The following is a 14,918-nucleotide window of genomic DNA, read 5'->3' as shown; positions in this document are numbered from 1 at the left end:
AGCGGTCATGCGACGCTGTACCCAAATAAAATTGACATACTTTTTTCCCACAAACAGAGCTTTCTTTTGGTGGTATTTGATCACCTCTGCGGTTTTATTTTTTGCGCTATAAAAAAAAAAAAAGAGCAAAAGTTTGAAAAAAAAACAATATTTTTTACTTTTTGCTGTAATAAATATCCCCAAAAATGTTTTTAAAAATCGAATTTCCTCATCAGTTTTGGCCAGTATATATTCTTCTACATATTTTTGGTAAAAAAAAAAAAAAAATGTGTTCCCTCGTTTGTGTTAGCTAGCAGGAACAGAAGATTTGTCTCTCCTCTCATCACAGAACAGGGATTTTTGTGTTTACCCACACTCACACACGTGAATGTTCTGGCTCTTGTGCCTGCGATCGTGTGTGGCCATTGGTTCCCCCACCCTGCAGCGGGCATGCCTGCTATAGGCATTTAAAGGGCCGACGAACAGCTACGACGGTTCGTGGGATCATGCCAACTTGTCGCAGTATATTCACAGCGGCTGGTCGGCAAGTGGTTAATCTGAACAATTCTGAAGTAAATATTTTTTAAAGCTCAGAATTGCAACAGCAGATGCTGTGAACAGTGATTGTTTCCATTAAAACATGTGGTGCCGGGTAACCTACTTGTGTAAAAAGAGTTAACTGTTCAATTAAAGGGTAACCCCACTTCTGTGGGGAAAAAAATTGCAATTAAATAATATAGCATATACAATTGCGACACAAGTTATATTGTAATTCAATGTTATTAAAAATGACCTTTCCCCTGTGCAACTCCGGTCTCTCCTACCAGCCTACACCATCCTGATCGACCATAGGTGAAAAACAACCATAATTCTCATCCACCCGGGCAGGAAGGTTTTCTGCATCACAGGGAGGTGTTTTGGTGGATGAGAAAGCGCTGGGGGAAGAAGCAACCTCCAGCCACGATAAGTATCACTACCCGCTCCTGCCAAGATGGCCGCTACACTCCTGATCTCTTTGGAGACAGCCAGGATGCCTTCCCGCCACCTTCTCCTGAGATTCCGGACCCCAGCTGTGTCCCTGCAAGCGACCCCGGGTGTGGGGATCATGGGTGACAGCAAGGGGCCTACACTGTTGGAGGTCCTCGCTATAATTAAGGAAAACCTTACAGACCTCATGGGGAATGTGGATGGCCTAAAGATTGACTTAATGATCATGCGGAAGGACATGCAAAAAATATGTGGCAGGGTTACTGAGACTGAGCAACGTATTAGTGACCTAAAAGACACCATTAACCCCATCCTGCCCAAACCCCGGAGGGAAGATTGCAACCCTGGAGAATAAAGTGGACAACCTTGAGAGCCATCTCCGCAGGAATAACTCTCCCCCTGCTTCTTGATTGAGAGGGCCAACTGAGTCCCTGGGCATACCCTCCCTGAAGGTCACCCTCCACATACGATGGTGATTTGCCTCCTTAACTACAGGGATCGTGATTCTATTTTGGGGGCAGCCAGGAAGAACGAAAGTCTTCAGTGTCTAATCATTCCATGATACAAATGGGTCTGACTTTGGGCCACAGACCCTCTTTCGGGATTGGAGACTAAGGCCTCTCTGGCTCTCCATGCCGGAAAACTTGGAGTCCATCCCGACTGACATGGCCAATTACTGGACCTCTAACTTTGACTCTGCAGCTGGGATGCCTTTAAAGCGGTACAGATCTGTTGGGCAAACCACGCTAGTTGCTCTCCAAAAAAACACTGGATGAGGCACGTTAAAACCTTTCATGCTAGAAAATGTAACTACGGCCATATGCCTTTTACCAACCAGTAAAACTCCAGGCCTAGAAGGCCTCCCCTCAGAATGGTATCCGGCACACATAGAGGACCTGGCTCCAGGCTCCTCAAGACATTCCAGGACTCTCTTAAACAGGGGAAACTTCCTGACACCATGAATGAAGCTCTCATTGTTGTCATACCCAAACCTGGCAAGGATAGGCTGCAATGTGGGTCCTATCATCCCATGTCCCCCTTAAACAATGATGCAAATATTCTAGCAAAGATTCTCGCTCTTAGACTTCAGACGGTTATTCTATCTCTCATTCTTTACCATAGCCCCCCCCCCCCATTTCTATTGAATATCTACAGGGGTCATGTCTCCAATAAACCTCCTCCTTCAAATAGCTATGTATCCAAATACATGGCAATCTCTCTAAATACGAAGAACTCAACATCACTCCTATAGTCAAACAGATAATGGAAAGGTTTTGTACCTGGTCATTACTGCCCCTGAATCGAATTCGCCACATAAATATATTTAAAATGATTTTCTTAGCAACATTTCTATATTGTTTTCAAGCTGCCCCAGTTTTCCTCCCTAAAAAAAAAACTTTTTGTGAAAGTAGACTCCACCCTTTCTTCCTTTGTGTGGAATGGCCGCCAGCCTTGAATAGCCAGGTCCTCATTACAGGCTGCTAAGGAAGCGGGGGGGCCTGGCCTGCCCAAACTTAAGGAACTACTTTCTTGCGCCCCAACTCACCTACGTCCATGCTTGGTTACACTCTGACCCCCAAACTCCCTCCGCTGTGCTCTTAACTACCCTCTTTGGACCTTCTACCTCTCTCAGCGACGAGTTACATAGGTGTAGGAGATCCAGGGGTTCCAGATTCTCTCCGGTTGGTGTCAGTTTTATGGCTTGGTGGGAGGGCTGAAAAATTTTGACACAGTCCTCTTTGGGTATCTCGCCACAGACCCCATTGTGGCAGAATCCTAACCTCCCTGAGCTCTTTGGTCATCCGGACTCGACATGGTGGAATCACTCATCTCTCCCATATAGTTGAGGATAATACCTTACTTCCCTTTTGATTCACTTAGACTTAAATATGGTCTAGAGAATAAATTCTTTTTTAATTATCTTTTACTAAGACATGCCATTCGGGCACAATTTAGGTCATTGACCATTGAGTTCATGGAATCATCTATTGAGGACCTTTTGTCATTTTCAAAAATTGCCAAGTTGGTGATGGCCTTTTATGGTCCCCTCCAGTTGAGGTTGCCAACACAATAATCAGGGATTGCTTTGTATGGAACCTCCGCTACATCGGGAGACCTTGACCATTTACTGTTGATATGGGGTCCTATGTGTTGTGGGTTTGAATGTGTGTATGTATGAATGTTGTTGGGGTCTTTCTGTTCCTTTACAGACTGCCATCTCAGTGTGCACTAAATAGTACATGACTTGATAAAGTCATATGCACCTTACATGAATGTAATGTAAGTCCATCTCTGTTGTTTTTTTTTTTTTTTTTTATAAAACCAAAATAAACACCTTTCAAAAAAAATACCTTTCCTTTTAAATATGCAACACTGTAATGTTCTCTAAAATGTAATGAAATATCTGAAGCCGGTCTGTACACAGATGGTATACAGAAGTTCTCCCTGAAATCTCATTTACTGCTTGTGTGATTGGCCTACTGATTTTCCCAGAAGTCTGCAGTAAGAAACATTTTGAGCATCCCCTGCAACAAAAATTTAATTTTTGGTGAGATACTCTCAAATGTGATCTGTGAACCAATCTGGGCGTGTCATTAACTTTATATTCACTCAAAAGAAAAGGGATCCACTGCTCCAGGTGTGTGCAATACCTCAATTGGAACCATGTAGGTATGCTATCCCTGGTCTAAGCACAGGTTAGATGTGTGAAACTCATCTACGTGACTAATACCTGTTCTTGGTGTATCCTGTTAGTTTTCAATAAAAGGCATTCTATTTTGGAAACTTTGGATGTGCAGCCATTTCTTCTTTTTTTCCAACTTTGTATTGACACCCACAGCAGTTCGCATAGGGCAGTGTGAACTGCCTGCAAGAGACGAGCAATGCGGGAAACCGCACAGGAATCGCACTGGTTCCCACATTGCATATATGTGAATCCAGCCTGAGGATCTTGGCTGCAAAGGCAATTTTTAGTTGGGGGGTACTGGCCATCTGTTTGTACTATTGGAAGACTGGTGAGGGGACGCACAGGACACCTACGCTACCATTGTGCTATATGCTGGGTGTCCAGCGTGCCCCTGTACCTTTAAGGAGGGTGGGCGCCTTTTGCCAATTCATTAAAAAGCATGTGCTCCAACTGTGGAGGCTCTAAAAATTTAGAGTTACGCATGTATTTTCAAGTATGTGAAAATGAAACCCATGTTTTTAACGCATGCTGTTAGACAGGATAATTTGGTTTGTTGCAGACTGGTCGGTAAGTTGAGCTGGAAATTTTCTTTGGTTTTGTTTGACATGCATCGCTCTTCAATATGCTCCTTGCTGCAAAGACCAGTTTTAGGTGGCAGTGCCCATTTGTTTATACTGTTGTAACACTTAGACAGACTACAGCTATTTCTATATAACAAAAGGTAGGACTCTGCAACAAGGTTTGTTAAAATCCCTGCAATGTACATAGATCATCCAGGGGGGAATGTTTTTTTCTCAATGAAAGGGGAGTTACTCTCATTTCGCCAGTACTTGTGTTGCATTCTTCCTTATCACAATAATAATATAAATACTGACTGTGTTAATGAACCGTGAGATGTAGCAATGATAACAATGCCACAACCATAACAAATCAAACAAAAATCAATACAATGGGGTTAAGGCAAATAGACTGTGCACTTTGCAATGCAGTTGCTCCAGAGATTAGTAAATGAGGAGAAGCTTTGCTTTTTAAAGAAAACCCAATCACGTGCAATCTAATATATTTCAGTTCCGCCAATTTTATTTCATGAATTCCATTCCACCCAGACTCCAGCCCATTGATTCGTTAATTTCCCTCAGTCACTGTAGGTGGCTCTGCTGGCTACGCCCTGTGCCCTGTTTGCACCGGGACTTGGGTAAGCAACCTTTTACCCTCAGCATACTCTCCTTCCCCACCATCCCTCAGCTATACAATTTTCTACAAATGTATACATTTCTGACTATTATGTCAACTGACTTTGTCTATTTACAGACCCTTGACCACCAGATGCCGTACGCCGGCTCAGACCGGTGTCGGGCTACGCCACGGGGTTGGGATTAATAGCTGACATCTACCTGCTGATCATTAGGCTGGGTCACAGACCCGGAGGAGACCCTGATGCTCTCTCGCTATGGTAAGCTTTCAGCTCTGGGTGTCCCACATCCCTTATAAAACTTTACCTATCTATATATGGCCATCATATTTAAATGACCACCCACCTTTACTTGATACCACATGCCATTCTTCCCATACAGGTTAGGTGCATGAGATTGTTGTTTCTGTGAGACTTTGGCTGTGTCACTCCCTCCATCCAAGCACTCCTTTCATCGCCACCACTGGTATCTATTCCTCATTTTACCAGTGGAACTCTCCCCTCCGAGTCCCAGACTTCTGGTATCATTGCCAAATAGGTATACATTTCATTATTTGTTACACAAGGCACCTCAGTCACTTTCCACCTTTATCATCACTGTACATTTCTCAAATTTCCTCCTTCCCTCACCCCCCAGAGGCAACTCCCCATATATATTTTATTACCTGTCATTTAGGCACTTTAGTCACTTTTCGCTTTCATCATTTCTTCAAACATTTCAATTTTTTCCCCTTCCATCACCTTGGGGGCTCTGCTCCACACACCACGCCCCTCCCCCTCCTTCCTCCCCATTTTTTCCCCTCCCTTCACCCCCCTTCTTTTTCTCCTCTTCCACCCCTCTGTTTTATTCATCACCTTTCCTTTTTCCTCCTCTTCCCCTTTTTTATGCTTATTTTCCTCTTCTGTCTCCTTTTTTCACCCCTTTCATCTGGCCCTAGTTCCTTTACCCCTTTATTTTTTTCCCTTCCCTTCTTCTTTGCTTTCTTCCTTTTTGCCTCTTTTTTGTTCCTTTCCTCCTCCCCTTCCCACTTTTTTCTTTCACCTCTTTTTTCCCCTCCCTTTTCCCTCGCTCTCTATCCCTCTTTCCCATCTCCTCCCCTTTTCTCCTCTTCCCTCCTTACCAGTGTGCTAGTCAATCTTGTCCCCTTCACGGTTTAGTTGCTGTTTATCCTTTTATTCACTGTCTTTGCACTACCCTTCTAGTCCCCTTTTCACCTCATTCCCACTTCACATTTCCACCACTTCACTGGCACCTTTTCATTCCTCTAATATATTTTGGTTCTGGCAATTTTATTTCTTGAATTCCATTCCACCCAGACTCCAGCCCATTGATTCGTTAATTTCCCCCAGTCATCGCGGGAGGCTCCGTTGGCTACGCCCTGCCCTGTAAAAGCAATCTTTTACCCTCAGCATACTTTCCTTCCCCAAATTCCCTCAACTATACAATTTTCTACAAACGTTGTATACATTTCTGACTATTATGTCAACTGACTTTGTCTATTTACAGATGTATTTCCTGATGAAGCAGTTAACCTGAGAAACTAGTCAAAGTACTATATATGACCAAGTTACTGTCTTTTTAATTTGTATTGCTATGTTGTCTGTATCAATACATTTTCGCATCTTTTTCTGATTGTCTATATTTCTTATTTGTACCCTTGTTACATTGTACCGAGATAGTCCACTTGCTCTTTTGCCCCCGTCGAAACTTGGTTGGGGACCAGGTTCCCAAACCTCTAATCCAAGGCAACTAACAAAAAAAAAAGCATTTTTGTTTGCACATAATTGAATGGTGGAAGTCAAATGAGCTTTCCCTCATTTATTAAGCTCAGGAGCAACTGCAACTATATAACAACTATAGCATATATATAACACACACACACACACACAGTATCTCACAAAAGTGAGTAAACCCCTCACATTTTAGTAAATGTGACAAAACTGATGAAATTACACTTTGCTACAAAGTAAAGTAGTGAGTGTACAGCTTATATAACAGTGTACATTACCTTTCCCCTCAAAATAACTCCACAGCCAATAATGTCTAAACCACTGGCAACAAAAGTGAGTACACCCTAAGTGAAAATGTCCAAATTGGACCCAATTAGAGATTTTCCCTCCCTGGTGGAATGCGACTCGCTACTTAAGGTCTCAGGTGTGAATGGGGAGCAGGAATGTTACATTTGGTGTTATTGCTCTCTCTCTCACACTAGTCACTGGAAGTTCAACATGGCAAAGAACTCTCTGATGATCAGAAAAAAAATGGTTGCTCTTCATAAAGATTGCCAAAACCCTGAAACTGAGCTACAGCATGGTGACCAAGACCATACAGCGGTTTGACAGGACAGGTTCCACTCAGAACAGGCCTCGCCATGGTCGACCAAAGAAGTTGAGTGCACATGCTCAGCGTTATCTTGAGGTTGTCTTTGGGAAATAGATGTAGGAGCAGTGCCAGCATTGCTACAGAGGTTGAAGAGGTGGGAGGGAGGTCAGCCTGTCAGTGCTCAGACTATACGCCGCACATTGCATCAATTTAGTCTGCATGGCTGTTGTCCCAGAAGGAAACCTCTTCTAAATATGAGGCTACAGTTTGCTGAAGACAAGCAGACTAAGGGCATGGATTACTGGAACCATGTCCTGTGGTCTAATGAGACCAAGATAAACTTATTTGGTTCAGATGGTGTCAAGCGTGTGTGGCGGCAACCAGATGAGGAGTACAAAGACAATTTTGTCTTGCCTACAATCAAGTATGGTTGTGGGAGTGTTATGGTCCGGGGCTGCATAAATACTGCCAGCACTGGGGAACTACAGTTCATTGGGGGGAACCCTGAATGCCAACATGTACTGCAACATACTGAAGCAGAGCACGATCCCCTCCCTGCGGGAACTGGGCCGCAGGGCAGTATTTCAACATGATAACGACCCCAAACACACCTCCACGACGACCACTGCCTTGCTAATGAAGCTGAGGGTAAAGGTGATGGACTGGCCAAGCATGTCTCCAGACCTAAACCCTATTGAACATCTTCGGGCATCCTCAAATGGAAGGTGTAGGAGCGCAATGTCTCTAACATCCAACAGCTTCATGATGTTGTCATGGAGGAGTGGAAGAGAACTCCAGTGGCAACCTGTGAAGCTCTGGTGAACTCCATGCCCAAGAAGGTTAAGGCAGTGCTGGAAAATAATGGTGGCCATACAAAATATTAACACTTTGGGCCCAATTTGGAAATTTTCACTTAGGGGTGGTGTAATCACTTTTGTTGCCAGCAGTTTAGACATTAATGGCTGTGTGTTGAGTTATTTTGAGGGGACAGCAAATTTACACTGGTATACAAGCTATACACTCACTACTTTACATTGTAGTAAAGTGTAATTTCCTCAGTGTTGTCACATGAAAAGATATAATAAAATATTGACAAAAATGTGAGGGTGTACTCACTTTTGTAAGATATTGTATATATTATATATAATATGCAGCTAATTTCTAAGAACTTCTTTCACAGAAGTTGCACGTGCACAGTTGGTCCTTAAATGATGCACTAAAGCTTGAAGTAGAACTTTCCCACTATGATGATGGCAACTAGAATGTGGCACTAATACTCTAAATGGTAGTATTCTATTGTAAGTGAAAACAGTGGGATGGTGCACATACCAAAATGTCTAGATATACAACATACACAAAAATGAATGTCTGGATATACAACATACACAAAAATGAATGTCTGGATATACAACATACACAAAACTTTTGAAAAAACAGTGTGGCACTCTTAACACAATAATAATAAAATACTGACTGTGCTAATGAATGGTAATATGTAGCAATAATAACAATGCCACAACCATAAACAAATCAAATAAATAATATATTTATATATATATATTATATATATTTAATAATGTATGAAATCACCATAAAAATGCTGACTATAGAATAACTCAAATGTAAACTCCAAGTAACCAGTCAGACTGTTTTCGTTACTGATTTGTGAATTCTGGCAAAAAAATGGGTGCCACGGTGTTCAGTATCCCATTTTCTCCACACAGTTTGGGGTTCATCAGAACTCATTAGCATCACACCTTCCCTTTTTAGGAGGTTGCATGGGAAGAGATTACAAATTCCTTTTCAACACAACCAAGCCTGCCAAAAGAATCTGTCTGTAGTGCTCTGGTTAATTCCCTCTTTAATAGGGAAATCATAATGCTGGAGAATCAAGCTTCAACTGAGTAAATTGACATTCTCTCCAGCAACACAGTTTAATCACTGTAAAGCTGCAGTCATCCAGTTATGTCCCATACACACGGTCGGAAATTCAGACAGAAAAGTCCGATCGGATTATGTTGTCGGAAAATCCGATCGTGTGTGAGCTCTATCGGACTTTTTCTGTCAGAATTTCCAACGGAAAAAGTTTGAGACCTGGATCTAAAATTTTCCAACAACAAAATCCGATCGGATTTTTTCCGATTGTGTGTAGTGAATTCCGACGCACAAAGTGCCACGCATGCTCAGAAAAATTTGGAGGCGAAAGCTATTGGCTACTGGCCTCTACGTAGTCCCGTTGTACGTGTTTAACGTCACCTCGTTCTGAACGATCGGATTTTCTGACAACTTTGTGCGACCGTGTGTATGCCAGACATATTTCGGCCAAAATCCGTCTGAAAAAATCCAACGGATTTTGTGCTCAGAATGTCCGACCGTGTGTACAGGGCATTAGAGTTGCAGCTTTTGTGGTGCCCACACAACCACATGGCATTCTTGATGGTGACATACGCTGATCCACCTGACACATTACCACACCTAAGCTGTATGTGGAAGCATTGGTTTGCACTGGCCACTGTCTCCTTCATGGTCTAGAACAGGGGTAGGCAACTTTTTGAGCATAGTGTGCCAAAAAATGTTTTCAAAGAAATTGAGCGTGCCGATTTTATAACAAAAAAATTTCAACATTACGAAAAGGATTTCTTATCAAGTAAATGCTTTAGTAGTGAGAAATTAAACATCCTGCACCCTCACACCTCAGATCACTGCCCCCCCTGCTAATCTGTCCCACCACCGTACCCCCCTGCACATCTGCCCCACCACTGTAACCCCTTTCACATCTGCCCCACCACTGTAACCCCCTGCTCATCTGCCTCACCACTGTACTACCCTGCTCATCTGCCCCACCACTGTAACCCCCTGTAAATCTGCCCCACCACTGTACCACCCTGCTCATCTGCCCCACCACTGTACCCTTTTTCTCATCTGCCCCACCAATGTACCCCCTTTCTCATCTGCCCCTCCACTGTAACCCCCCGCACATCTGCCCTACCACTGTAACCCCCTGTACATCTGCCCCGCCACTGTACCACCCTGCTCTTCTGTCCAACCACTGTAACCCCCTGCTCATATGATCCACCAATGTTCTCCCTTTCTCATCTTCCCCACCACTGTACCTCCCTGCACATCTGCTCCACCTCCGTACCCTCATGCTTTCCTGTCTCACGGCTGAACCATCTTCTCATCTGTCCTAACACTGAAATTATCTGCTCATCTGCCATACCACTGTAACCTCCTTTCTCATCTGCTCCACCACTGTACCTCCTGCACATTTGTCCCACCACTGTACCCCCTGCTCTTCTGCCCCCTACTGTAACCCCCTGCTCATGTGTTCCGCCAAGTTGCCTCCTTTCTCCTCTGCACCCCTCTGCACATTTGCCCTACTTCTTCACCCCCCTGTCCCTTTGCCCCACCGCTGTAACACTCTGCTCATCTGTCCCACCAATCTACCTCCTTTCTCCTCTGCCCCAACACTGAACCCCCTCTACTCATCTTTCCCACCACTATAACCCTCTGCTTTTCTGTCCCACTGCTGAACCTTCTTCTCATCCCTCCCACCACTGTACCTCCTGCACATCTGTCCCACCACTGTACCTCTTGCTCTTCTATCCCACCACTGTAACCCCCCTGATAATCTGCCCCATCAATGTACCCCCTTTTCTCATCTACCCCATCACTGTAACCCCCTGCTCATGTGTTTTACCAAGGTACCTCCTTTCTCCTTTGCACCCCTCTGCACATCTGCCCCACTTCTGTACCCCCCGCTCCTCTGCCCCACCGCTGTAACTACCTGCTCATCTGTCCCACCAATGTACCGCCTTTCTCCTCTGCCCCAAAACTGAACCCCCCCGCTCATCTTTCCCACCACTGTAACCCCCTAATTTTCTGTCCCACCACTGAAACCCCTTCTCATCCCTCCCACCACTGTACCTCCTGCACATCTGTCCCACCACTGTAACCCCCTGCTAATCTGCCCCATCAATGCATGATCCAATTTGCTACAGAAGGGGAAAAATTTCCTTCCTCATCCCCCAAGAGGCAATCAGATTTTCCCTGAATCAACTTTACCTATAAATGTTAGAACTCAGTTATGTACAGTTAGGAAAGAATTGAGGTCTTTCTTAAAATAATCTACTGAGCTGGCCAGAATCACATCTGGAGGGAGTATATTCCACATTTTTACAGCTCTTACTGTGTAGAAACCTTTCCGTATTTGGAGATTAAATCTTTTTTCCTCTAGGCATTAAGAGTGCCCCCTTGTCCTCTGTGTTGACTGTAAAGCGATTAACTCAACACCAAGTTCTCTATATGGAAATCAGCAGAGCTTCACCGCATTCACTAAGCTCTGTGAAAAACAAGTGCAACTGCACTTGTAGAGTGCACAGTCTATTGCCATTAGTACATCAACTCCTAAATGACCTAAACTACCCTTAAATCAGTCCGCTTCTCTATATTTAGGACATAGCAAGAATTTAGAGCATATAAAGAGGATATTTGTCATTTAAAATACACTGTACAGGGTAACTCCACCAAAACGGAATCATTTGAATTTTAAGCAGTCTCAAAATATACCTGTGTACTTACACAAATCTACTGATAACTTATAAAAATACGTGAACAAACATTCTAGTTTGCTTGAACCAATACAAAACCAATGCCATCCTAATTAGCAGCACTGGAAGCTTTCAAGGTAAGATGCACAGATCTACTAATTTCAATAAGTGTGATACGCAGTATTGTTTTATGCACTCACTAAAGTTCTTAGGAGAGTACAGGTTTAAATATGTTGTGTAATGCTCCTAAATAAAATACACTGGCTTCTACATTCTACCATAAAAAGATTTGTAATACTGATATTTATTTACAGTGATGATATCAACCAAGGCTTAGATATGACTAATAGTAGCATTATGATTTATAATACATAGCTGTATATACTGTTAGTGGACACATTATCCTACTATAAAAGCTTCTTTTATTTATATGAAGGAGTTAATGTCCTCTAATATGCTCTTGTGCTGCTACTTACTAGCATTACTCATTTGCTAATTGCCCTCAGCAAGCATCACGCTAATGACTGTCAGATTTGGTTTGTGCTATAGCATAGGATTAGAAGCATTCATAGTTTAATCCACAGTGAAAGCATACATCATAAATCGTGATCAACATTGGGTAAACTACATTATAATTTTGATTTTCTCATTTTCCAGAATATGAATTAAATAATTAAATGCAAGTATACTTATACCCTGTACACACGGTCGGACTTTCCAATGGAAAATGTGCGATCGGATCTTGTTGTCGGAAAATACGATCGGAATTTCTTTTCCATCGGAATTTCTGACACACAAAGTTTGAGAGCAGGATCTAAAATTTTCCGACAACAAAATCCGATCATTTAAATTCCGATCGTGTGTAGACAATTCCGACGGACACACATGCTCAGAATAAATTACGAGACAAAAGCTATTGGCTACTGCCCTCTTTATAGTCCCATCATACGGGTTGTACGTCACCGCGTTCTGAACGATTGGATTTTCCGACAACTTTGTGCGACCGTGTGTATGCAAGACAAGTTTGGGCCAATATCCGTCGGAAAAAATCAGACGGATTTTGTCGTCAAAATGTCCGGCCATGCGTACAGGGCATTACTGCATGCATATCCTTAGGACCCCTTTGCACTGTTGCAACGCCTTACTACATGCATGTTAGTGTACAGTATTATCCACCTAACATGTAGTGTGTTAAGGAAGCCCATTCACTTTGAATGGGCTTCCAACAGAGAGAAAACTATGAAAAACGGTCTCTGCATCATTTCTGTAATGCTGCACTATGCATTTGTGGTGTGCTGTAACACACTGCACAACGTGTACTACATTATAATGCATTACACAAAAACATAGGTGTACTTTATATATAATCTTAAAAAAATACAAAATAACATCTTTATTTTGACTTTAGAAGCCTATGCAAATAAATACAGTATTTCATATAGACTTTCAATATCAAAATATTAATAAAGAACAGAATTAATATAACAGAACATTTTGTGGTATTACTCAGTGTTCCTCAATAAGAAAAAAAACACCTGTGCCTAATGTTTCCTTCCCTACCAGGTAGCACATATCATTCCAGAGTATGTACGACTGCTCCAAAACTGAGGTTTAACATACATATTGCATTAGTTTAACCTATTTGTACTACTGACTTATGTTATATTAGTTTGTATACTAAGGGCAGGTCTCTAGGCCAATCACTGGAGCAATACTGTACTATATGAAATAGCTCTTGAATGAGGTTTGTGCATATACATTTATATTCCACAGCCCTAAAATACAGACTTCATCTAAGTTGACAGATCTCTTTGCAAAATATATAGATGCTAGTATAAATAGACCTGTTTGCTGTAAAATATTGACCTTTTTGGTGTCTCCAGCATCATCTTCTGTCTTTCCAATACTCTCACACAAGCACGCTCTTATAAACATCTGTTTCTCACCGAGTAGTAATAGTTTCACCGTCTTGGCATCCTTGGCAGCATCTTCCTGCAATTTTTTCTCAAGCTCCTTTGATCTCTTTGCTAGCTCTTTGTCTTCTGCACTTGCACCACTTCCCATCTCTGTGTCTCCACCTTCTGTATCAAGCGCCCCAGTTTCCTCCAGTTCTTTGCTATGGGTGTCTGTGCTTCCTTGTCTTCCACTTTCTGAGAAATGTACTAAAGTTGTTGTTGTTTTTTCTGGGTATTTGATGATCCGACTCCCTTGTGCTGTTTTTTTATTTTTTTACTCTTCTGAAAAAAAATTGTGCTATATTAAGTTTCCATGTATTAAAATTCAGATCTCCAGATCTCCAATACTGCAATAACTTTTTTCCTTGTTAGACTTGTTGGATTGATCTGCTTTTCTCTATGTACAAAATATTTCCCTGTTCACCTTCTGTTCCTGTTCAAGCTTTCTATTTATGGATGTAGCCCTGTATCATTTTTGGAAAAAAAAATTTCACTTGTGGTAGGTTTTTCAGTATCCCTCTTGCTTCTCTCTCTGCTCCCTTTTAGATAAGGTTCCTGGGATGAAAGGTTTCCAATTATCGCCTGACTTGAGAAATCCCATTAGAGATCTTGAGGCTTAGGGCTAAAGGGAGGGGGTGCTGATGTGTCTGGATTGAAAGTTTGAAGCAGAATCCATTGAACTCTGCTCTTTCAAATCTATATTCTTGTATACAAATTTTACATTTGGGGCAAAAAATTATATCTGAATGCTGTATGGATTAATCAAACACCACAGTATTTGGGCTTTACCGGCAATTATCTATTTTAATAGATTTACTGATTCACCATCCTATGCTATTTTAAGTCAATCCTGGTGTTCTCAGGATAAGTGTTATGTCATATGCTATATTAAGTATCACAAGCTTATGAGCAGTAATCCACATTCTGTCTTTGAATACTATAACCTGTTTCCAAGCATTTTTCTCCCCTATGGACTGGAAACTTCTTCCAGTAACAAACTTATGACCCCCTAAAACATGCATTGCACCCTGTGATAATATGATTGTTGCTGTTCCATCCTCTAGGACATATTAATTCGATGTGACAGGTACCAACTGCTTTTAATCCTACAGCTTTGCTGCCAGGATCTCCTGACACAGGAATCAGACATCTGTACTAAGCTCTTTAAAGTGGAGGATTTTAGAGTTAATCCTGCATTGCTGTCCTTCTCCTTTTTTGGCTTCTGCACAATGATTATCAAATACTT

General features: G+C 42.2%; 1 protein-coding gene across 2 annotated transcripts in view; it reads right to left on the bottom strand.

Moving 5' to 3' along the window:
• GNAT2 (G protein subunit alpha transducin 2) overlaps positions 1–14,245 on the bottom strand; it is a 128,580-nt gene extending 114,335 nt beyond the window's left edge. Inside the window, exon 1 of one of the 2 annotated variants that reach the window (XM_077481338.1) lies at positions 13,664–14,245. In XM_077481338.1, the coding sequence (XP_077337464.1) occupies positions 13,664–13,781 (118 nt within the window). In that variant the 5' untranslated portion in view covers positions 13,782–14,245. Of the gene's footprint in view, positions 1–13,583 lie in introns of both variants that reach the window. The other variant, XM_077481339.1, reaches the window with a different exon arrangement.
• Positions 14,246–14,918: the final 673 nt, after the last annotated feature.

Source organism: Lithobates pipiens, unplaced genomic scaffold (genome assembly GCF_037356315.1).
Source record: "Lithobates pipiens isolate NorthernLeopardFrog02 unplaced genomic scaffold, aLitPip1_a1.2 Scaffold_16, whole genome shotgun sequence".
Taxonomy (NCBI): domain Eukaryota; kingdom Metazoa; phylum Chordata; class Amphibia; order Anura; family Ranidae; genus Lithobates; species Lithobates pipiens.
Note: the sequence above shows the minus strand (reverse complement) of the source record. Positions and strands in the feature narration are given on the sequence as shown.